Below are 24,731 nucleotides of genomic sequence, written 5' to 3'. Positions count from 1 at the left end.
TGGAAGTGCATTAGTCAATAATTGTAACACAGCTTATAAATAGCTGTCAGTTAGAGTTTGTTATTCAGTTTTCTGGTTAGTTGAGTTTGTTGGAACTGAATTGTGGAATTCAGTTGGTTCTCTCTCTCTAGGAAACGTGTATCTCTCTCTCTGTTCATCTGAATAAGATTCTTCTCCATTTTCTGGAGAATTCTCATTCTGTTCTTGAATTTTCTGTGCAATTCAGATTACCAGTTCTAACAAGAGTCAGGGGTTGTTCTGGCTCCAGAAAACTACTGTTTTATGATCACTTCTACAATTTTTTCTGGTCCATGCAAGCCAGGACTTGTATTTCAAGTAAGAATGCTTCTCCAATTTCCTACATCAAATGAACATGTAGAGTTTTCTTTCCTACATTACTATATAGTTTACTTACATGGTTCAAATTTATGCAGGTGGAAGGTACTCTCATGGCACCAGATGGACCAGATTCTTGGCCTAAAGCAGATAGCCGAAGTCAATGGCTTGTGTTTTATAGACTTGATCAATTCACTCTCAATGGGACAGGAATCATTGAAGGCAATGGGGAACAATGGTGGGATCTTCCTTGCAAACCTCACAGGGTAATAATCATTTCACATAGAAGTTTCACATTGACCAGAAATAACACTGATACCATTACTAACTTTCTCCTCATTATTGATGTATATTTATTTGATGTTCAATTCCATCAAACTAAATGCTAGCAAAAAAATGACATTTCAGGGTCCAGATGGGAAAACTACATCAGGACCATGTGGGAGTCCAACAGTGAGTAAACTCTTCAAAATTCAGCTCAACTATTGCATAACTGTTTATACTTTATAATGTACTCTTTCTTCTTCTTTTTTCTGTTCTGAATTGTCTGAACAATGTTTCTTTCTTTGTTGATACTTGATAGATGATAAGGTTCTTCCTGAGCTCCAACTTGCTGATGAGGGGGTGAAGATTCAAAACAGTCCCATGTTCCATGTGAAGTTTGATGGCTTCCAAGGAGTGCGGATCGACGAGGTGTCGATTTCTGCGCCGAAACTCAGCCCCAACACTGATGGAATCCACTTAGGAAACACAAAGGGTGTTTCAATTTACAACACAATGATAAGCAATGGTAAAGACTAAACTGCAATGTTTATTTCAATGATACTCAAGAAATTTTATGTTTATGTCAATGATACTCAAGTAATTTTATGTTTATTTCAACAAATCATGCCATGTCATATGCTAGATTGAGCCAAATAATAATCCATAATCTGAATTAGCAGTGTAAATGAGCAAAGCGATTGTGTCTAACTGATTATACACTCCAACACAAAAGCAACTTTGCAATGCGGAACTTGCAAGGAAATATCACAAGTCCCACATTGACAAAACAGGAGTAGGAATCCTATTTATTACCGTATAAAACATTCCTTACCGTGATGAAAGCAGAAAGTAAAAATGGACGGTGAAAAGCTTCCTGATTCTCTGCCATTTGTGGAGGACCCGCTGCCAGCTTTCGTGGAAGAAGTTAATCCGGTCCCAGCTGTCGATGTGGATCAGATCCCGTGCCCACAAGGTATTTTAATTTTTTTAACTTTTTTATTTAAGCTAGGTTTAGGATTAATATTTTATTTTTTTTATTTATGCTAGGTTTAGGATTAATATTTATTTTTTTTATTTAAGCTAGGTTTAGGATTAATATTTTTTTTTATTTAAGCTAGGTTTAGGATTAATATTTTATTTTTTTTATTTATGCTAGGTTTAGGATTAATATTTTATTTTTTTTATTTAAGCTAGGTTTAGGATTAATATTTAGCACGCTAATGTTTCTTTTTTATAGGTGTAAGTAGTCCTCAGCGTCTTCGTTTCTACTTAGCAAAAGAAAAGAAAAAGATGGGGGACACGCGTGAACCGGGCAAATGGCAAGAAATTGCAAACATTCTCGCTGGTTACGGTATAGAAAAGTCAGAAAAGTCTGCAAGTCAATGCCGAAGGGCGTTCCATCAACTCAAGTATGATTACTTACACCCTGCTCGTGCCTCTCGTACCATACCCCCGAGTACTAGGGCTGTATTAGAGTCATTTTTGACAGAGAAGATAGATATGGAAATGACAGATATGGAGGGAATGACAGATATGGAAATGGTCTCTTCTTCCTCCGCATCCTCAGCCTCCAAAGAAAAGTCGCGAAAAAAAGAAGAAGAGAATGCCTCAAAGAAGAAGAAAGCTCGTGTGGGTGAAAGTAAGCTGGTTCAGGCGGATCCCTTGGCGAAAGCTCGTGTGGGTGAAAGTAAGCTGGTTCAGGCGGATCCCTTGGCTTTATGTAAGAAATTAACCAATGAAATTTCTGGTTTACAAGTTGAATTGGAGAGTCTTCATAAAAAAGAAAATGAAATTGATGTCGAATTGGCTGCCCTTAAAGTAGCGAAGGCTGGCTTTCAAAAGCAGAAAAGGGAAGTCAGGAAGAAGAGAGACATAGTCTCTAAGAGACTGACTGATATGTGTGAGACTGGCGGATATGTGACACGAGCTTTCTTCTTCTTTGAGGCATTCTCTTCTTCTTTTTTCTGCGACTTTTCTTTGGAGGCTGAGGATGCGGAGGAAGAAGAGACCATTTCCATATCTGTCATTCCCTCCATATCTGTCATTTCCATATCTATCTTCTCGGTCAAAAATGACTCTAATACAACCCTAGTACTCGGGGGTATGGTACGAGAGGCACGAGCAGGGTGTAAGTAATCATACTTGAGTTGATGGAACGCCCTTTGGCATTGACTTGAAGACTTTTCTATACCGTAACCAGCGAGAATGTTTGCAATTTCTTGCCATTTGCCCGGTTCACGCGTGTCCCCCATCTTTTTCTTTTCTTTTGCTAAGTAGAAACTGTAACACCCTGATTTCGGTGGCGTCACTTTAGTAACTCAAGAATAAAATAAAGCGGAAAAGTAGGTATTTTTTTTTCGTTTTGTTTAAATAAAAAGACTTGTCGATATAAAGACTCATCCCAATCGCGATTAATAGCGATTAATATACAATACAAGCACACCCTTGCTGTAACTGAAAACATCGTCACGAGTGTCCTCAAGTGACGGAAAGTAACATCAAGTAACTAAAAGTATTGCCCAACGGCAATCAAGTGCGACCCATAAATAGAGTCATAAGTTTCATAAATACAGTCCTCCGAAAAGTAAGTTAGCCCATAATGGCTTCCAAAAAGACTTCCTATGTCCGACTACTCCATGCGATTCCCATCAACGGAGAACCACACCGAAAAGCAATCTGTCAGAAACTACCCTGTCCCAAAAGTACAAATGACGAATCAGAGCTATGACACTAACACCCAACCTTAGTAGGCTCTAAACACCCATACCCTATACTTCCATCATCGACCCTCATCTGGTCATGCATTCAGTCCGGGTCATCGTCGAAAGCTTCAGTAATAGTCATTACGCTCCTGGTCCTCCTCGAGTGACGAGTCATCACGAATCGACTGACGGACGTCTGGCAGCAGGCCGACCGCCCAAACACAAACATACAAACAAAGCCAAGGCGTTAGGGTCAACTCACGGAATAAAATAGATAATACAACCAACATGTGAAGAATAAGGGGGTATATATATATATATATATGTAATTTATGTATTGCCTACCCTAAGGTATATACATAACATGTTATCAAAGCTCTAATAAACAATTCGATATCTGCTATCTCAACAGTTCAATAAACAATGGCTCAAATAATCAATAAGGATGCATGTATGCATGCAATGTCAATTCAGAAGATTATCCCAACAATTAGGCATGTCAAGTCGATCCAAACCCCTTGAGTTGAACATACGGACTCGGACACGCAACTCCCACAATTAGGCATGTCGAGTCGATCCAACCCATCGGGATGGACATACGGACTCGCACACGCAACTCCCACAATTAGGCATGTTGAGTCGATCCAACCCATCAGGATGGACATACGGACTCGCACACGCAACAAGTGATAACGCCAAGTCGGTTCACTCAAAAGAGTCGAACATACGGACATTGCGCGCGTCCAATGACTATCGCCGAATCGATCCAATCCATCGGATTGAACATACGGATCCGCGCGTGTCGAAAAGTTGTCGCTGAATCGATCCAATCCCTCGGATTGAACATACGGATTCACGCGAGGTAAAATGACAATCGCTGAATCGATCCAATCCATCGGATTGAACATACGGACTCACGCGTGCCTGAGTGACTACCGCCGAATCGATCCAATCCATCGCGCGTGTCAACAATTATTGCCGAATCGGCCCAACCCGTCGGGTTTGGACATACGGATTTGCGCCACAAAGTCGAAGATACACCCTTGGCGTTCTTCGTGAAGGCCCAGTCTTTTGACCGTCCCAAACCCCAACGTATGCATAATGCCATATGGTTAACCAAACATCGAATCGTCATCACATGTACGAGTTTAATCACAAATCTCAATTTAAAAGGACCCGAAGGTCAAAGTCGTCTTGCGACTAGGCTGTGAAAAGCCGGAGTACATATTGCACTCAGTGACATTTCCATGGTCACTATGGTTCATCCCCGTAACGACCATCAAATCATCTCAAGTTCAAGGCTTTTCGACTATTTCCCGTTTTTCACAATCATTTCCAACTCTTAAATTTTCCTAAAGGTCTCGTTAATTAATCAAAGCATTTCAAGTGGAGTTAATCAAGTTATGAGGTTTATTATCGAAATCCAAGTTCCATAAATTCTCAAGTTTCAAATTCCAACTATTCAAAGTTTCCCAAATCCCCCAAATATAATCCCCGGGAAAAGTCTAAGTGTTCAAAGAGGGCTAGATCTCAGACCTCAGGTCAGGACCTGCCTAGGGTTTCCTCTCAACTCGAAAGATCAACAACATCAACTCAAATGTCCTACGCTCCGCAATCGCGTCAACACGCACAATTCGATATCAATTCAACAATATTCAGCTCTAAAGAGCGATGCAATAAGAATATGGTGCGGGAATCATAAGACAGAAACCAGTAAACGGCCGAAGCCTCTTAGAAAACGGAGACACACGTCTCATATAAGTTCACTCGGCCGAAGCCTCCAGAAAACATTTTCCAATTTCAAACGATCAACAATACCCAAGCAATATTCAATAACAAGCAATATTCAAGTCGAATTTATCGACGCCTATAAATCAATAGCTAGTAAGTAAGTTTCCCTAACCTCGAGTTGTTCCAGTCTCGCGGTGTAGGTCTCGCTACCAAGCTTGCTCAGTCAAGCCCAAGGTTTCCACAAACGAACCTTAGAGCAAACAAAGCAAAAATCAATCAAATTAAGTCGATATAATCGAAACAATACTAACTAAAGTTAGACAAAGCTCAAGGAGCTTCAGAGTACAACATTTAGACACGAATGGAAGGACTTTCCCCGAATGGATGAGTTTTGACTCCATTCAAGTTTTGTACAAAAACACTTTATTCGCTAAAACGGACATAACTCGAGCTACAGAACTCGGAATAACACGAAACCGGAGCCAAAATTTCGACAATTGAAAAAGCTACGCAATGACTCAGGTCATAGAGACCCAAAAATTATTTTTGGACACGGTACCCTAACAAATAGGTTTCGGCCACTCTCAAAAATAGGGTTTCCGAACTTTTTCTTCGATCTAAATCAATTCCTAGGTATTCTTAGGCGATATCAAGACCAGGGAAACTCTCAGAAAAATTATCGGATCGAAAACTGTCGCAGGGTTATTTTGGTCAATATTTTCAGCTCAGAATTTCAAAATTGGAATTTCGAAAAATAAATTGGATGGGAACGTCACCAACGACGTTTATGACAACTAATCCTACTAGCGCTAAGCTAAGTCGAGAGTTTTTAACCCAAAGAACGAAGCTTTGGCTCAAAATGGGTATTTCGAGCAGAATTGAAACTCGGCGGCAATTCGGCGAGATTCAGCAGAAAACAACCGGATATTCATGCTCTAGAGCACGTAGGCAATAAGTTTAGACACTGAAATCAAGTTATTTGGACAGTTTTACAAAAAGCTCAAAACTTTGAGCACAGAAAAACATAGAGAAAAACGACAGAATTGACGATCAGAAGTAAGGAATTGCATTAGTACCTCGAGGTCTACGCGTAGCAACGAACTGTGGGACGATCAGGCAAGAATTGGCAAAATCACTTTTCTCCTCCTCCTCCTCTTGAAGCCACGGCCGTGTGTGTGTTGTGATATTTTTTTTTTTTTTTGTTTTTTTTTTCATTTTTCAAACTATATATAGGAAATGGAAAATGCGGAAAAATGAAAATTTCGCGATTCCGATTTTTCCTACTGATTCCAACGTATTTTAGACACGATAATCTTCCCGCTGAATCTTCTAATTCTTCAAAGAAATTTCAGTATGAATTTTGGTTTTCGAGGCTTGTTTTTAATGTTTACCGGCTTAAAATGCACTTTATGGTTTTGACCTCGGATGCAGAAACTTCCTTCTGAAGAAAGATTTGGAACGTCGATTATAGTGGGCTGGCGCGGATGAAATCTTTATTTGAAGCTCCGAATAGAAAAAGTCTTCATCGTCCGTTGATTTTAGGTTTCTTGAACTATCAGAGTTTTAGTTTCGGCAAACCTCCCGGTATCGGAAATGAGTGTTCGTAAATTCCAGAGTTTCGTATCGAAACGCTTGTCATGAAAATGAATAAGAGAAATTCTTATATTCCTCTTGAAGATTTTTGGAATTTATTCCTATAGTGTTCCAAGGGTTAAATTAATCGTTTACTAACGCTCTTGCCCTAGGCGTAAGCGTACAAGAGTCACGCTATAACTTATATCGATTTTAATACTATTCTTAGTCTTTTCCTGAACTTTCTCCTTCATAAATTAATTCCATTCCATAATCACTTGTTCAGGTTTTCCTTCACGTCACATCCAATTAATCGTGAAAAGGAATTTTATTCGGTTTATTCCAAACTTAAAAACTTGGGTCTCACAGAAACGAAGACGCTGAGGACTACTTACACCTATAAAAAAGAAACATTAGCGTGCTAAATATTAATCCTAAACCTAGCTTAAATAAAAAAAATAAAATATTAATCCTAAACCTAGCATAAATAAAAAAAAAATATTAATCCTAAACCTAGCTTAAATAAAAAAAATATTAATCCTAAACCTAGCTTAAATAAAAAAATAAAATATTAATCCTAAACCTAGCTTAAATAAAAAAAATAAAATATTAATCCTAAACCTAGCATAAATAAAAAAAAATATTAATCATAAACCTAGCTTAAATAAAAAAGTTAAAAAAATTAAAATACCTTGTGGGCACGGGATCTGATCCACATCGACAGCTGGGACCGGATTAACTTCTTCCACGACAGCTGGCAGCGGGTCCTCCACAATTCACAATTCGTATGCTTTTGGATTTTATTGAATTAATTTCCAATGATTTCCAATGCTTAATTTGAAATGAGATTATGGCTTAATCATATGCTATGCATGTTGTTGCTGATTGTGAATTGTGACTGTTGTTGGTTGATTTAGGGTTTGCATTTTGTTAAACTGTTCTGTGCATCAATAGCACATGCTAGGGGTTTGCATTATGTTGCTTTTGCTATAGTCCATAGCGCAGCAGACCCCTGCCGCAACAGGATCCTGGTTTGAAATCCTGCTGTTCGCGGCCAACCCTTGTATGGGATTTCATTTTTGGAGGTCATCCGCCACAGGCAGCAATCTGCGATTGACTATTATGGTTCATCACTTCATTGTCCCTGGGATGATGCCGCAACCTTTTGGTTCCGTGATTGACCATAATATGCTCTTTCAAAGCTGGTTTTGTTCATTTTGTGATGATCCTGAACTGAGCTGTGAGTTGTTACATAGCTAAACTAACTATAATATGCTCTTTCAAAACTGGTTTTGTTCATTTTGTGATGATCCTGAGTTGAGGTGTGAGCTGTTACATAACTAAACTAACTATAATATGCTCTTTTGAATTATGATATGGGCTACATGTTATTCATAATTTAGCTGAAGTCCAGGTTTTTTAAATTAATCCATTCAAAACTTGAGTTTCGACATTTGGGTCTGACATGTAGAATCTGGATTATGTTGTTGTGCAACACTACAAAAGAACTCAAGATCCTTTGGTGGAACATTTTCTCATTAAACGTCGGATGAAGGCTTTGTTTTGTTTTCTGTGATCTTATAGTTGTTGATGAAGAACTGGTCTGGATTTATTAGTTTGTCGAAAAAGGTTAGCAGTGAGCTTACTAGGAGTGTTTGAGTAGGTTATAAACTTGATTTACGATAGAGTTGGTATTAAATTTCTAGTATTTTGGCAAATTAAGGCTTGTAATTATGTATGTAGTGTGATTATATACACTGTTGTGACAACATATGCAACCTCCCTCTTTGAACAGATATTTCATTATTTCAACAGCTATTTCCTGAATTATTCAATCTCATTGACTAAACCATCTTAACCCCCCAATATTGAATCTAAAGCTCTTAGATGTTACCTATCCACACACCGAGTATCTGAATTCGCCTAAGAACTTTGAGATAGGACCTAATACCCACTTACCCAGAATCTGAGTTTGCCTAAGAACTTTGTTTGTACCTAAATCTGTTAATTTCCCTAGTGAGTTAAAAAAGGAAGAGAAGAGCTTGATCTTTACCCTCTCCTTTGGAGGCCAAAATCAACCCATAATGCCCCAATTTTTTTTTTAAATCATAATGCTCCAATTTGTTACTTCCAATTGAACAATGTTTGGTGACTTGACCTTAGTGTTTGTGCATTTTTGCTAACACGTATTGGATTGTTGAAGAGAAGCTCATAACATGCTTGTTTAGATGGTGCGTTTGAGCCAAAAAAAAAAAAATGCCAAAACACACATAGAAGTCACATTATTGTTTGATATGCTTGTTGCTAGTTTTTTTTTGTGTTAAAGTATCCCACAGTTGTGAAATTAATCTCTCACTCACTATCATCGCATTTAACTATAAGAGACCGGCAAAAAGTGTTTTCATTCACATGAGTTTGGAATATATGCATGTTGCTAGATAACAACCGTAAAACAATTTCATAAATCATTTTATGCAATTGAGAAATCTCATCTTTGAAATACATGTGGGCACAATCAAATTACAAGAGTAACCCGGTTCGATCTCATGATAGGTATAATTAGATTGATGTGTATTATTATAATGTTTAATCATCATCCTTACACTTTATTGTATTTAATTCAATGTGTTATGTATGAGATCCATATTGCATATTAAGAAAAAAACTACTCAATTTCAAACCCCAAATGTTAATTGTAGATAAATGGTCATTGATATCCTTGTGGAGGAGAACCATGTAAAAAGGGCTATTGCTTTTTACAGGGAGATGAGGAAAATGGGCATTCCGCCTAGTGTTGTTTCTGTTGGGAAATAATCTGTTGGGGAAGATGCTGCAACTCTTGGATTGATGAAGATCTTGATGACGGAATCACTTGAAGATTCAAAGCGTGCATAAGCACTAACCTTTAGGTTCAATTCGCCCCCACCAATTAATATGTATTGGATGCAAATAAGAAAACCGGCGAATTCCCTTTAGGATACTTTAAATTCCTTGATGTGGTTTGCACTAACACACCAAGCGTATCTTTGATAATAGTTTACAGAAGTATGATTCCCACACTTCACTCATGCATTAGTGAAGTTAAGGATGATTTAGCATATAGTAAATGGAGGAGAAATTGACCAAAAGGAAGTCCAATTTCGTGCATCAGAATTATGTTTGATTTTCCTTGCCCAAATATCTCTTTATATAGAGATGTTAATATCCATTGGGGAAGAGGAACATCTCATTGTGAAGAGATCTCTCAGAAACCGTTATTATATTAATGTTCGGAATACATGCTCAATAGACACGTTGGTCCGCTTGGCAAACACGCCCATGCACTTTGGGTTGCGCCTCATGGATGAGGTCGTGTGTTCAAACTCATCAGATGCAACTTTTTGCTTAAAATTTGAATTTCTGGAATATTCAAATTAAAATAATGCAAAAAACAAATGACTAGCAGGGATTTGAACCAGGGACACGCTAATAAGTGACTAGTGAGCCATCCACCAGTCCACTACCAACATAATGATATTCTAACGAACGTAAAATATTATAACCATTAAAAACAAATGTATTTCCAATTTATATTTTGGAAATATTTCTCACAGTTTCCCTCAATATTTTGATTAAGGCCCTCTGCAAAAACAAGGAAACTATTGATTCTGCTTTACAGATATTTCATGAGATGCCCAACCGTGGATGCCAGCCTGATTCATATACGTACGGTACATTGATTAATGGGCTGTGCAGAATGGGAAGTGTCAGTGAGGCTAAGGAACTATTCAAAGAGATGGAGGAGAAAGGTTTTTCACCTTCTGTTGTTACCTATACTAGTTTGATACATGGCATGTGTCAGTCGGATAATTTGGGTGAAGCTATAAGATTGCTTGAAGAGATGAAAAAAAATGGCATTGAGCCAAATGTTTTTACGTACAGTACTTTAATGGATGGTTTATGTAAAGGTGGCCATTCATTACAAGCAATGGAATTGTTAGAAATGATGGTTACAAAACATAATCGGCCTAACATGGTCACTTATGGTACTTTAATCAATGGACTGTGTAAAGAAGGAAAACTTAGTGAAGCTGTCGAGATTCTTGACAGGATGAGGCTTCAAGGTTTGAAACCAAATGCAGGGTTGTATGGGAAAATCATAAGTGGCTTCTGTGCTGCATCCAGCTATCAAGATGCTGCAAACTTTATTGATGAGATGGTGCTTGGTGGTATCTCACCAAGTCGAGCAACTTGGAGCCTTCATGTCAGAATGCATAACATGGTGGTCCAAGGTCTTTGTAGTAGTGTTGATTCTCCTCGAGCATTTCAGTTGTATCTTAGCATGCGTACAAGGGGTATCTCTATTGAAATTGACACTTTTGACTGTTTAATCAAATGTTTCTGCAAGCGAGGGGACCTCAACAAAGCTGCTCGGATTCTTGAAGAGATGATATCAGACGGTTGCATTCCAGATAAGGGTATATGGGATGTAGTAATGGGTGGACTATGGGATCGGAAAAAAGTGAGAGAAGCCTCTGAGCTGTGGCTGGCTGAGCTGAAGCAAAAAATTGTTGATGCTGAAAGTTGAAGTTTGAGGGTCCATAAAACATTTGGCCTCACATGGATCCCCTTGTATATTATACTTGGTGACTTTACTCTCGTAGACATTGTACTTGCTTCTTCCCCAGCCTTTTTTTAAACCTTGGTAAGGAAGATGTTTTTTGGAACAAATTTTCCAGAGTTCTAGCCTTCTGGGCAAGGTAAACTCAGGTAATCGAAAAATCATTTGTCTTCATCAAACCCATTACATGATTTGGGTATTTTTTGTCAATTCCTAGAAAACTTGTTGGCCAGTCAATTGCAGTAATTTAACAATAGTTTGATTATTCCAACTTCCAAGTCTTTTCATAGTGCAGTTGCTGGTATTTTAGTTGAAATTCTTGATTTTTTATTTGTTATTTGTTATTTATATATGCCGCTGAGGGATTTTATTTGTGCTTTGTTTAATAGTGCATTCACATGATAACTGTAATTGGGCTCTGATGTTCTGTTGTATTTAGTGCTTTGTTTAATAGTGCATTCACATAGAGAACGCGTGAGAAACACCAGTTAGTATTATTGAATCGAAGATGCAAGTAGTCATGGTGTGATACACTACACCAGTTCTTTAGACACTAACAGAAACCATAATTAACCACTAATAACATCTTAACTTGCTAGTAACAAACACAACGGAATAACAGCAGAATGCATAACTACATTATGCATAACAGCATGACAGGAAACACTGTAATCTTTGTTCTAACAAAAAGTATTGATAAAGAAAATGAAGTTTAAGTTGAATACTGTGCAATATAAGTAATGAACTTTGGTTGAGATTGACTGCGTTTGGAAGAGTTTATCTTATAGCATAAAAACTTATGAAGTGTAGATAAGCTTGTAAAAATAGCTTATAAGTTATAACCTATTTATAATATCTTCTAGTTTATGAATGAGTGTTTATACCTATCTTCAAGTTATTTTGAGCTTACTTCAGTAAGTTTATGAATAAGCGTTTACGGTTTAATTAAACTGATTACTTAAACACACCCTAAATATAATTTGTTCTCAACACCAAAATTCATTAATCAATTAGACATGTTAATGTCATAAGGTTACAAGCATGAACATAAAAAAGTTCTCATCGATTAATTTGTTGAAAGTGAGAAGCCAATTCCATGTCTCTGTGTGGGAAATGCAACGAACAGCATGCTGCACAAAACACCTATGCCCACTGGCAATGCTGTGAGAATTTCCTGTGTCTCCTTTGAAGGTTCTGTGAAAAAGCAATTTACAACATTCTGATCAAATAATGCAATTGCTGCAAATACCAAAACTGACATCACCGCATGCAGGAAATCTATAAACCGCAGGCGATAGTTTGCAGCAAGTTGAGGCGAGAGTGTGTTTGATCCGTCAATGACCCACAAGCCCCTGAAGGTGGCAAACCCATGACAGATGTTCCCCTTGCTGTCTCTAAAGCTGTCAGTAAAGCATACCAGGAAGCACGCGGCACCACAAATAGCAACAAGAGAGGCAGTCATGAGCCTGCTGACTGAATCACAGTTGCCTGCATTTGAAAAGATTGGAGACAGAAGCTGGAAAGCAAGGACAGTGCCAGTAGGTAAAAGGTTTGCCAACTGCGCCGTGCTCTGAAATGTCTGGCTGATGGCTTTCTGAACCTGGTTCCTCTCTGTTTCTGGCACCTCCGCGTTTCGCAGGAGTGGGAGCTTTTGTTCATCAAGATTCTTAGAACCATTCATTTCTTCTTTGATGTCCATGGCATATAGAACCTTTCAGCTGTTTTTTTTTTTTTTTTTTTGTTTTGATCACCTTTATCTTTGCAGCATAGGTTTGTTGAAAAGGAATATCTATATATGTCAGCAAAATTTGACACTTTTTGTGGGGTGTGCGAAGGGGAGGATTTTGGAGGAGCGGATGAGGGAGAGGTCGGTGAAGCGGAAGGGCTCGTCCTTGCGGGAAGGCCATGGAGTCGAGATGAGGGATTGTGAGGAAGCGTCTCTCAGCTTGTGGAGGAGTGGAGTGGAGGAAGGGAGAGAGTCATCCAAGGTTTCAGTTGAGAACGAAGGGGTCAGAGGAAGATCAGAACAAGGGTTGGGGTGAGAGGGAGAAAGAGAGCAGGGGAAAAGTCTAAAAAACCCTGAGTGTAAAGTCTAAAATGCCCATGGAGCACCGGTGGACCAAAAACAAAGTTGCGCACCAAAATTTAAAACAAAAGTTATTATTTCCTCTGAAATGTTTTGATTGGTTGTCAGTGTAACAAATAACAATGCATGTCTATTAAACTCTTATAAAAATTTATTTGTTTGTGGTTTCGTCTTTGTTTTTCTAAATGTTGCGTTACTTAATTAATTTTTTTATATAACAATTTTATTCATCAAATGTTGCATTACGTTTTCAACATGCTTTTATTGAAAAAAAAATTATTCAACAATATTAGAGAGTTATATTACAATCAACATCATCAAATCATGAACACGCGCATGTTACTTAAAAGTGCATGCATATACAGTTTATCTCCAAATAAGCCAGCAATCATGCACCATGAAAATATCATTGCCGCAAGAATTGGTGGGTGAGTTTTTCTGGCACACATGAAAATTTTATTTCCCTTCAAAAATCCATCAACAATACGCATCTTTTTATTAGAGAGATTTGAGCCTATATATTTAAAACCTCATACAAATATAAATAATTCATAGCTAAATTCATCACTCTAGCTATAGTACTACTGATAGAATATTTTACATATCCTCCCATCCTTCATAAATATGGATGCCATAGTAAGTATAATATGCAAAAGAACTGTTGTGAGCACCAAGCCAGTTCAACCAGGAAAGTACTTCCCTTTATCTGTATTGGATCGTTACATGGAGAACAATCACATTAGAATGGTGTATTATTACAAAACTTCAGGGGAGGGAGAACTTGGAGAATTAACCAAGAAATTGCGAGAGAGCTTATCAGAGATGCTAAACCATTTTCCCATAGTGACTGGAAGGTTGGTAAGAGATGAGAGAGAGCATTGGATGGTGAAGTGCAATGATGCTGGGGTTAGAATGGTGGAGGCAAAAGCCAAAGGGAGTGTGGAAGGGTGGCTCAAAAGTGTGGACAGGGAAAAGGAACTCATGCTTGTGTTTTGGGAGGGCATGCTTCACAAGACTTATTATTGGTCCACTTTTTATGTGCAGGTTAGAATTTCTTTGTTATTGTAAAAGCAATTGATTTGGATAGTGTAAGAACATATTCAAGGATCAAAGAGTTTGTAGCAATGAAGAAGCATACCTTTAGATTAAAGTTTGCCACTACATTTTCTCTCATTTACTACCTTGGATATGTTGCTCACATTTCCCATTGATAAAAGTGGAGCAGAACGTGGAAGTAACAATTTGTTTTCATTGGGAAAACATAGGCAATGTTTATACAAACATGCTCTAAATAGGTGAAGACATTTTCTTTAATTGAATCCAAAGCTTAAATCTGCCAAACTTTTTACTAGAGAACTAAAATCACACATATATCATGTCATAGAGTCTTAAAATACAACTAAACCTTTTTAAAAACATCATATTTACAATGGAATCGCATCGATGCTTTATATAATGATCCAAGTGTCTAAAGAAGAGTAGTTTACTAGCATTCTTCTATTTCTATATTTTAAAATATGGAATATCTCTTATATTTGAGCTAAATTTCAGCTGACTATATATTTGTTTTGGGTCCAGCAGCTGACTGAATTTGAAGAAGGAGGATTAGCAATAGGCCTAAGCTGCACTCATCTCTTGGCAGATCCAACTTGTGCAACCAGGTTCATGAAGGCTTGGGCTGAGATTTCATTGGGCAAAAAAATGATTGTTCCTCCAACATTTCACTCTCTACCATCTAGAAGTCCAGGAAACAAAAGGCCCAACAACAACCCATACATGGAGTTAATAAATCACTATAAATCCTCAATTGAGAAATCCATTTCAGTACTCAAAGAAGAAAGGTACACTACCATTTCACTAGGCTTCTCAGACCACATGGTTCAGGCTTGCATTTCCATGGCTCAAACCACTGGTCCATCTAGCCGAACCCCAACACCATTTGAGGCACTATCATCATTATTTTGGGTCACTTTGAGTAAGATAAAGAGATTGAGAAATGGTCTTATTGACATGTCTATTTGTTTGGATGTGAGAAAAGCCTTAAGCTTAGATCATGGATTCTTTGGGAATTGCATGTTATACAATAAGGTTCATATAGAAGGAAATTTAGGAGAGAGCAACAAATTTTCACAAGCTGCTAGTGCCATAAGGGATGTTATGGCTAAAATGGACACTGAAGGCATAATGGATCTAATTGAGTGGTTTGAAAATAATGGTGTAAATTCACCTACAATGATGAATGGTCATGATCTAGTCATTGCTAGCTTAGAGGGTGTGGACCCTTATTTAGCTGTGTTTCATCAAGATTGGTTGAAACCCCTTCGCGTTTCTTATTACATAAAGCCAGTTTTGGGAGAAGGACAGGTTTTGATTCTCTCAGCACCACATGAGGAGGGTCCCTTAGGCAGGGTGGCCATGGTGACGCTTAAAGAAGAGGAGGCACTTATGCTTTGTGAAGATGAACTTATTTTACAACTATCTCCCACTATCTTCATGAAGGATTAAGATATTATGTATCTGTTCATGTGCTTCCGTGGATCATCAATAAAACTGTATCACATCAATTAAAAAAAATGTATATGACAATTATAACATTAAATAAATAATTTTTGGATGATATGTTACATTTCTATTGGTGAAACAAAGAATACGATACTTAAATAAATTTATAAAAAATGAAAATTAAATAAAAAATAATTGGGCTTTTACCTGTACACATTATTCAGTAAAATTTCAATTGGGGAGAAATTCTCCTCAAAGAGATACTCTAGCGCTCTTAGCCGAAAGTGTACATTTGTTGGTGCGGGTTGCTCGGTTTCGGTTTGAACAGGTTGCTTGGTTTACCTGCACACAATGCCCGCTGCCGTCCGATTCCAGAGTATGGGTTGCTCGGTTTTGGTTTGAACAAGTCACAAAATTTGTTGGGTAGGTTCATTTGGGCCAATATCCAAAAAAATTGCTAAAAATAAAAGATAGCTAGGGTTGGACTTAGGCCTGGGCTGGAGCTTCATTTTCTATTAAGACCTAGTTCAGTTGGTCTAGAGCTCAAACCGATTTTGACCGAACCAACCCACTTGAAGCCGTTTTTGTTGAACCCATGAACCAAACCAACCTAGTTCATTTTCTATTAAGTATTGATATGTGGACATGGACTTTTCGTCATAAACCCTTCAGAAAATTTTACCACAGTTTTAAGTTTGTGTCGGAACAATACAAATTTTTTTTAACTTTTAGTAACACATGTTTATGCAACGAGCAAAAATTGTTGCCAAAACATCCATACATTAAGAATCACTTCACATGTGTTGCTATAAAAGGTTCGTTTTAACCAACACATTTTTCACAACACTAAATGAATGTTCTATATTTTATAACAAATTTCAATTATTATGTGATAATTGTTGCATTTTTCACACAAATTTTATATTTTCTTACAGTGTTACCATAAAGTATAAAAAACTGACGTTAATTACCAAAGAAAATAGGTAACGCTTGTGAATTACAAAAGAAAATAAGTAATGCTAAAGCTTGAGATCGTTGGAAATTGTTGCATAAAACTCAAGAAAAATTTTATGTGTCTATGACTATGTTTTAAAACTAGTTGCCAAAATAAAAAATAAAAAATAGTGAGAAGATGTCGATAAAACAGTGTAGCTCCCCCATCACTTTCCATTTCCATAAGGTGAACAGAACACTACCCATTTCACACACTTTTTTGGAACATTGATAAAAGGTCTCTTTCTGCTATCTCCCCCAAGCTGGGGCCACTCGTGAAGAAAGGAACTAGTAACTTCACGAGTGAGGTGCGTACACGTGTTGAATCTGTGAACCATATACAGTAACAGCTTCTTCTTCTGTATCTATCACTCCAAGAATCTGTGATCACAAACATTTCTTTGCGATTTGGGCTTGTGTTTCTTCACACCCGTGAAACTACACACGTGACAAGTTAAGACAAACAAACAAACACACATGCATGCATGCTCAAACACTTTACCATTTAAATTGTATATATCACTCTATAAAACCCCCACTCACACTCAAGTTTCAATAAGCAACTCATCATTCATTTTGCTTACACAAACAAATTCACAAAGTGCACGTCACCTCCACAGAAACTTCCTGAACTCCGTTTGAAAAGAGAAACAAAAAAACCCCATCATCATTCATCAGGTGAGGTTACAAAGACATGCATACATGATATTCTTTGAATTTAGTTCTCTTACATTTTTTTCATATCACTTTATTTGTTTATGATACAATGCAATGTGATAACATTTCAAATTAGAATTTTGTATCTTATCTTCTAATATAAATGAGTGAATATTGTGAGAAGTATAAAAAAATGCGAAAAAAATAAGTGTTCTTAGTTTTTGGGGGTTTGATTTCATTTGTTTCTAATTATTTTTATAATATTATTATTTTTTAAAAAATAATTTGTATTTTTCATGAATTGTTTCGGTATAGTGCTTATGATAAAATACATAGTTAAGAAAACAGAAATTTAATGATTTATAAAAGCTATTTCTAGGATGTTTTGTAAAAGAAAACTGTTGATATTAGTAAGAAAATTCATTTTGGGTGACACTATTTCATTTAGTTTTACAAAATTGTCCCTATTTTATAATCAAAATATATTTATGAGAAGTGTTTTTTTTATGTCATTGAATGCAACTTAATATGATGAAAAAGCAATTACTTGTTCATTCATATCCAAATTAAATGAATTAAAAGTTCCCTTTTGAAAATAAACAAAACTTTAACTTCTATTCACAAACAAACATAATTCCAAAAACATTCTCACGCAACTTAATGACTTTTGTCATGGGCCATGGTTTATAAGTGTCATCACGATCACTCACAGTGTCTCTCAAAGAGTCCCTCTCTGTATAACCTAAAAAAAGAGGCTCTCTGTATCATCTTTCATTTATTTTCCCCCCTTATTATTATTTTGGCATTATTAATCAAACATCACTTAATTCCACCCGTGAATGGTTTAATTCTGTTGTCGCCCACCTAATATATGCTTCCAGTTCCTACCCTTCCTTGGCCACAAGGAACTACACAACAACAAAGAGTCACGAGATGGATATTATTGCCCTTTGCATCAATACAAAGTTCACCCAATTGGGCACTTATATATTTTTAAATTCAGTTCTTCACCAAAACTATATCAGTTGTCATTGGTGTACACTAACAACACTCAAGACACTGGCCGTTTGTGGAAATTTCTGTGGTTACAAATTTTAATTTTATTTATTTATGAACTTAACAGTTTGTAGTAGACAGAAACAGCCACAAACTAGTGGGTGTTAAAAATATGTAGTGTTCACTGGTCATTTTTAAACTATATTGATAGATTATCATTAATTTTCTTAGTCTACGTGTTCACTCATGAGTGGAAGATCATTAATTGGAGCAAAATATGCAAGAATCTTGGCATGAAAATATGAATGATTGTCATAGGATAATTCAATGATGTGTGTGATGCCTGAATTACCTTAAAAATTTGATACAAAGCCCTAAGGATGAGGTCATGTGAGTCATCTCATTAGAAAAGTAAGTTGATTAAAACAAACAAAAGAAAGTTTGTAGTTGGCAAAATTCACAAAATGGAAAGATAAGTTATGTTTCACTCAATTTAGAATGGCGGGTATGATTCACTACAAAAATTTACTAATCTTCCCATGATGCTTAACTTTATTGTTGCTTACTATTGTATTTTGCAGATTTGGTCTATTAACTACTACCTAACACACATGCAAAATCTTGTATACTATTGGTATTTCAGAAACTGCATGTCAGTTGGGAAAATCACACAGAAACATGTTACATGATAAACAGAATTGATGCTGAAGTCACAAGTTTCTGGAATGCTTTTGCTTATTTTCTTGAAAATATAAAATTCACTGATATAGGAAAGAAAATAATTCTATAAAATATTTCACAATAGCAACCAAATTTTCAGTCGCTAATAGTTTTAGTGACCAAATTAGCAACTGATTTTTTTTTAAATCAGCCCTAAATCAGTCACTATGCAGTGAATTTCTAGTATATGGTAAGTGAATTGAAGTATAAGAATAATAGAACCCACTCAATACATTTGGGACCACAAAAAATTGAACATTCTTACTACAAAGAAAAATAATGGCCTTAGAGAACAAATAAACCCTGCAAGAGTTGCTGAACATCCAAAAAGGTTTTTTAAGAGCATCCTACAGTTTCCTTCACACCCCACACTCTGACACTTTTAATCAACATGAAATTGACACGTGGCAACCTTATTATTTTGAAGATGGAATTTTTATATGGCCTGTTATCCTCTCATATTCGACCAATAAATAATTACTTAGTGTAATAAATGTCATGTCGACATGTTTAATAACGAGTTTTGAAATTTCATTTTAAGTGATTTATAAGAAGATGAAACAGGACACTCTAAATTAGAGAGGGCATGACAAAGCTCCATTTTAAAAATTCATTACTTAGTGATCATATATATTTTGAGTATAAATAAGAGATGGTCCTTGCTAGGCCAATTTGCTCTGGATGTTATATTAAACCTTAGCCATTCTTCTTTCTTCTATGTCAATCCTCCATTTGTCTTTGAAACTAGTATTTCTGAAGTTGGAGTTTTTGTCTATACACAGAACAGAATAGCATTTTGGGGTTCTGCATTGGCACATACATATTTTTGGTGTATACTGAAACTCAACTTTGAAGTTTGAGTTCCTCATGGATCATCTCATTCATGGATTACTTATTCTCTGGATTATTACTTTGACACTTTTCAACCACAATTTGGTAAATGTGGAAGGAAGATACCACCATCTTACCAACCAGAAGAATATATCCCCTGCTCCTGATGACCCTCCTAATGATCCCTCACCCCCTTCAATTTCTCCTAGTTTTCCTTCTGACCCTTATCCAAATGATCCCCAAGATTCCTCTTCAAATGGTATCTTTGATGTGAGATCCTTTGGGGCTGTTGGAGATGGTTCAGCTGATGACACACCTGCATTCAGGGCAGCATGGAAAGCCGCTTGTGAAGTAGAGTCAGGGGTTGTTCTGGCTCCAGAGAATTACTGCTTTATGATCACTTCAACTATTTTTTCAGGTCCATGCAAGCCAGGACTAGTGTTTCAAGTAAGAATTTTTAATTGAATTTCCAAGTTCATCATCACATTTCCTATGCTTTAGAGACTTTCTAATTTGCTTAAGAGAAATTATACTAATAATCTTTAACTTTTTTTTGTTGAGATACTTTAAAAAGAGAATGCTTGTTAATAAAAGAACACTTTGGAATGTATTATCAATCAAGAGCTGCTAATTTATATATACATGTGTTTGTGAGATAGTACTGACCATTTCATTTTACATGTGTTTCAATATTGGTTTTACTTAAATTAATCTTGATTTTTGACAATTATGTAAATTGAAGGCTTAATTACACTTTTTATCGCAATAGTTTTAACATATGTAATTTTGGTTCTTAAAGTTTAAATTTCTTCAATTAAGTCACTCTGCTTTTAAAATTAAACAAGTATAATACAAACATTAATAATGAAATGATGTTTTTATGTGGATCACAATTTTTTACATGAATGTCATGTTAAGACGATTTATGTCATTTTTAACATTATAATTTGGGATATATGTCAATTTTTTCCGTTAGTTATTAGATAATAAGTTAAAATTTTGACCGAATTTATTCAACTTTAAAAGTGAAAGGATTTAATTGGAGCAATTGAAACTATAAATAGAAAATCACGCATTTATGAAAGTATAGGCAAAAAACAAAGTTGAATAATAAAAATCCATTGTTCCTATACAGATATGTGGGTGTGTGAGAATTTCACTAACAAGGTTCAAATGTGACCAGGTAGATAGCACACTCATGACACCAGATGGACCAAATTCCTGGCCAGAAGCAGATAGCCTCAATCAGTGGCTTGTCTTTTATAAACTTGACCAAATGACTTTTAATGGTACAGGAATCATAGAAGGCAATGGAGAAAAGTGGTGGGATCTCCCCTGCAAACCTCACAGGGTAATAATATTTTATAATGTCACCAATACAATGACCTAATATATGTTTGTATCGGCCTCTATTTCTTTGTAATCAATTCTGACATCGAGAGGCTACTCACATAAGTTTTATTAATTATAAAAGAGTTTCCATACATGCGCCTAATCATTCACCTTTCCACATTATTGCTTGCATTCATTTGATGTTGAATGAAACCCCACTAAATAAACTTGGCATTTTCAGGGTCCAGATGGAAAAACTTTATCAAGACCATGTGTCAGTCCCACTGTGAGTAAACCATTCTTCAGAACTCAGCTCAAGCATTAACTGAACTTTTTATGTATATCACTGTCTTACAGTTGTTTTTCCTTTTTGGTTATAGATGATAAGGTTCTTCATGAGCTCCAATTTGAAGGTGATTGGACTGAAAATTCAAAACAGTCCTGAGTTCCACATGAAATTTGATGGCTGCCAAGGGGTAATGATTGATGATGTGTCCATTTCTTCACCAAAACTCAGCCCCAACACTGATGGAATCCATGTAGAAAATTCAAATGATGTTGGGATATATAACTCCATGATAAGCAATGGTAATGGCCAAAGAGTTACTGGTTTAGTACTTTGGTTCTATATGTTACTATTTCTTAATGTTTAGTTTCAAATATCATGCTTTGAACAGGTGATGATTGCATTTCAATTGGACCCGGGACCTCAAACGTGGACATAGCTGGTGTTACTTGTGGTCCTAGCCATGGGATTAGGTACAATGCATAAGCTTCTCTTCATTGATGATTAATAAAATTAAATACAAAGTGATGCAATTAACTTTTAATAATTTATAGTCAAATCAATGAAAAGAGAGTTTAAGTTTGAAGGTGCCTCCAACTCATTTCATAAAAGCAAAAAAAGAATGAAAAAGATGGAGTTCATCAATGCTATGAGAACAATTTTCATACCTTTAAATGATATATACTTGATTCTTTTTAAAGGTTTTGAGTTTAGGTCTTGAGTTATGTAAGAAAAAACTCGGCTAACAGAGCCCCACTCAAATGTGGATATTTCTGACTCAAACAAGATTGCCTAATGTGAAGGATAAACTAAAAAACAACTTCCATGATCTTCGTTAGTTTTTCTTTATCACGAGTCCCATGGCAACAAATTTTAACCAACAAGTGATTAAATCAAGTAATACATGTTTGATTCTCCATAGCCAATATCTCAAGTTCAAGTGTGGGGAGAAACCTCCGTTGGGAGAGCCATTCCCACTAGAGTACATGCATTCCCGACTCGAACTGGATTGCCTCATGTCATTAAATCACATAAAAAATTTCCATGATCTTCATTAACTTTAGTCCAATGGCAGAAAATTTTACCCAACTTGGTCAATTACATATATAACAAACCAATTGTGAAACATTTGCAGTACCATCTTTTCTACAATGCTAATTTTACCATGTCTCACTCACTAAGCTTAGCATATTGTTTTTACAGCATTGGAAGCCTTGGTGTGCACAATTCCCAGGCATGTGTCTCGAACTTAACTGTTCGAGACACCATAATAAGGGAATCAGACAATGGACTCAGAATTAAAACATGGCAAGGTGGGACAGGATCTGTTTCAGGTTTGAGATTTGAGAACGTCCAAATGGAGAATGTGGGAAACTGCATCATTGTAGACCAGTACTACTGCATGACAAAGGAATGCCTGAACCAAACTTCAGCTGTTCATGTTAATGATATTTCCTACAGGAACATTAAGGGCACTTATGATGTGAGAACTGCACCTATTCACTTTGCTTGCAGTGACTATGTTGCCTGCACAAACATAACACTCTCTGAGGTTGAGCTTTTGCCTTATGAGGGAGAATTGCTTGATGACCCTTTTTGTTGGAATGCTTATGGGACTCAAGAGACCTTGACTATACCTCCTATTAATTGCTTAAGAGAAGGTGACCCTGAGGAAGTGGGTGATCTTTCTGCATATCAATGCAGTTAAGGATATATTACTCTAATAGCATGTCTGGATCGACTTTTCGCTCTATATATAGAATCGATTTTGAAGCTCAGAGACTACTCACAAAATCTTTTCATCAGAATTAATTTTGGTTTTATAATCAATTATAGAAAAATTACAAATCATACTGTAATATTTTTAACTACATTGATATGCAGAAAAGTACACTTCTAAACATGTTTGGAACATGTACTAAATTGGATGTACTTTTTTGCATATAAATGTAGTTGAAGATATTTCTCTTATAGCATGTTTACAAATTCTTCTATAATTAATTCTAAAGTCAGAATCAATTCTTGAGAAAATGTTCTATAAGTAGCTTCTGGTGTAAAGAAAAAATAAGTTGATTCAAATGTACTATAAATTTGGTTGCTTTTAGATAGAAGATATATATCATATACTATATACATATATTCAGCCTAGATAACCATTGTATGACTAGGTGGTTGTGGCTCTTTGTACCTCTCTTAGGATTTCGTCCCTATTTGGGTGTATTTCTTCTCCCATATTGTGAGATGCAGATTTTGGTCCCATATTTTGGACCTACACTGTAATAGCTTGGCTGAACATTTTTATGTTATGTGGCTAAAATAGTATATATAGGCCTTTTTTCCCTAATATTTATTTTAGTTTCTATTATTTCAGTGTAAGTTTATTTCAGATTTCATTTTTATCCACATATATAGCATCTATTGGCAATCTCTGGAAACGAAGCTAACCCACTGATCTAGCTTCCCCTGCAGTTACAAAAAGAAAATTGATTTGATTAACTGAAGATGAAAAAAAGACAAATTGAAAGGAGGGTCAGAAAAAGGCTTATTTTTATATATTGGTTATACACTTATATAAGTTATTACATATTCCCTGTGGGGAACGATCCTAATTGAGTCGGGAACATCTACATTTCCCACAATCCTAATTGAGCTGAGAACATCTACATTTTAATAGCACTAACTTCCTCTCAAACTCGAGACAATAAATTTCAATACAATGAAATCAGGAAGGCAGTACTAAAAAGAGCAATAACGTACACATTCTCTAAAAGTGTAAAACGCTTCATCATATATTCTTATTGTTCCATATGGAGGGGATGGAATGGTCTAACACTAGCTATACCCTGATTCGCCGCATTTCGGGCCTTTTGGTTGTTGTTTATGCCAGTTCATCTTCCTCATCTTAATCTTGGTTGGCCTCTGTATTTTAATCTACTTCCAACACGCTCATCACACCCATTGAGTTGGATGGGAGATCTTTGGTCTAGTAAACCTTGAAGAATCATTTTCTGTTTTTATGTCGTTGATGTTGTATTTGTTAGATTAGAATGGCTAAAATTAGAAACAATGGAAACTGTGTGTTGAATTAACTCATACTTTCTCTTCTCTTATGGGTATGGGTAT

General features: G+C 36.2%; 4 protein-coding genes across 5 annotated transcripts; 3 read left to right on the top strand and 1 right to left on the bottom strand.

Annotated features, from left to right (window-relative positions):
* The first annotated feature begins 1,455 nt into the window (after positions 1 to 1,455).
* Positions 1,456 to 11,841, top strand: LOC130710764 (pentatricopeptide repeat-containing protein At5g46100-like). The gene is made up of 3 exons (XM_057560117.1): positions 1,456 to 1,573; positions 1,838 to 2,701; positions 10,199 to 11,841. The coding sequence occupies exons 1-3, from the start codon at positions 1,456 to 1,458 to the stop codon at positions 11,170 to 11,172; spliced, it is 1,956 nt and encodes a 651-aa protein (XP_057416100.1). The 3' UTR covers positions 11,173 to 11,841.
* A 351-nt stretch (positions 11,842 to 12,192) lies between these two features.
* LOC130711269 (protein DMP6-like) lies at positions 12,193 to 13,379 on the bottom strand. Its single transcript, XM_057560814.1, has one exon. It carries the CDS (start codon positions 12,902 to 12,904, stop codon positions 12,272 to 12,274), a length of 633 nt encoding a protein of 210 aa, XP_057416797.1. The 5' UTR covers positions 12,905 to 13,379; the 3' UTR covers positions 12,193 to 12,271.
* A 536-nt stretch (positions 13,380 to 13,915) lies between these two features.
* Positions 13,916 to 15,796, top strand: LOC130710759 (protein ECERIFERUM 26-like). Its single transcript, XM_057560109.1, has 2 exons — positions 13,916 to 14,335; positions 14,873 to 15,796. The coding sequence occupies exons 1-2, from the start codon at positions 13,916 to 13,918 to the stop codon at positions 15,794 to 15,796; spliced, it is 1,344 nt and encodes a 447-aa protein (XP_057416092.1).
* Positions 15,797 to 17,313: 1,517 nt separating this feature from the next.
* LOC130711267 (polygalacturonase At1g48100) lies at positions 17,314 to 23,973 on the top strand. 2 transcript variants are annotated; one of them, XM_057560812.1, is made up of 7 exons: positions 17,314 to 17,464; positions 19,942 to 20,437; positions 21,174 to 21,341; positions 21,564 to 21,608; positions 21,703 to 21,910; positions 22,000 to 22,081; positions 22,812 to 23,973. In XM_057560812.1, exons 2-7 carry the CDS (start codon positions 20,027 to 20,029, stop codon positions 23,314 to 23,316), a joined length of 1,419 nt encoding a protein of 472 aa, XP_057416795.1. In that variant the 5' UTR covers positions 17,314 to 17,464; positions 19,942 to 20,026; the 3' UTR covers positions 23,317 to 23,973. The 2 variants fall into 2 exon arrangements, with proteins under 2 accessions (XP_057416795.1, XP_057416796.1); XM_057560813.1 differs by lacking the exon at positions 17,314 to 17,464 and having other exon boundaries at positions 18,004 to 20,437.
* Positions 23,974 to 24,731: the final 758 nt, after the last annotated feature.

Source organism: Lotus japonicus, chromosome 4, assembly GCF_012489685.1.
Source record: "Lotus japonicus ecotype B-129 chromosome 4, LjGifu_v1.2".
Classification (NCBI taxonomy): domain Eukaryota; kingdom Viridiplantae; phylum Streptophyta; class Magnoliopsida; order Fabales; family Fabaceae; genus Lotus; species Lotus japonicus.
This window is presented reverse-complemented; position numbering and strand designations above follow the sequence as displayed.

Coding starts and splice junctions, on each gene's coding strand:
- LOC130711269 (XM_057560814.1), bottom strand. CDS start 12,904: ATGGACATCAAAGAAGAAATGAATGGTTCTAAGAATCTTGATGAACAA.
- LOC130711267 (XM_057560812.1), top strand. CDS start 20,027: ATGGATCATCTCATTCATGGATTACTTATTCTCTGGATTATTACTTTG. Junction 21,342..21,563: donor TCCCCTGCAAACCTCACAGG/GTAATAATATTT, acceptor TGGCATTTTCAG/GGTCCAGATGGAAAAACTTT. Junction 21,609..21,702: donor GACCATGTGTCAGTCCCACT/GTGAGTAAACCA, acceptor TTTTGGTTATAG/ATGATAAGGTTCTTCATGAG.
- LOC130710759 (XM_057560109.1), top strand. CDS start 13,916: ATGGATGCCATAGTAAGTATAATATGCAAAAGAACTGTTGTGAGCACC. Junction 14,336..14,872: donor GGTCCACTTTTTATGTGCAG/GTTAGAATTTCT, acceptor TGGGTCCAGCAG/CTGACTGAATTTGAAGAAGG.
- LOC130710764 (XM_057560117.1), top strand. CDS start 1,456: ATGGACGGTGAAAAGCTTCCTGATTCTCTGCCATTTGTGGAGGACCCG. Junction 1,574..1,837: donor TCAGATCCCGTGCCCACAAG/GTATTTTAATTT, acceptor TCTTTTTTATAG/GTGTAAGTAGTCCTCAGCGT. Junction 2,702..10,198: donor TACAACCCTAGTACTCGGGG/GTATGGTACGAG, acceptor TATTTCTCACAG/TTTCCCTCAATATTTTGATT.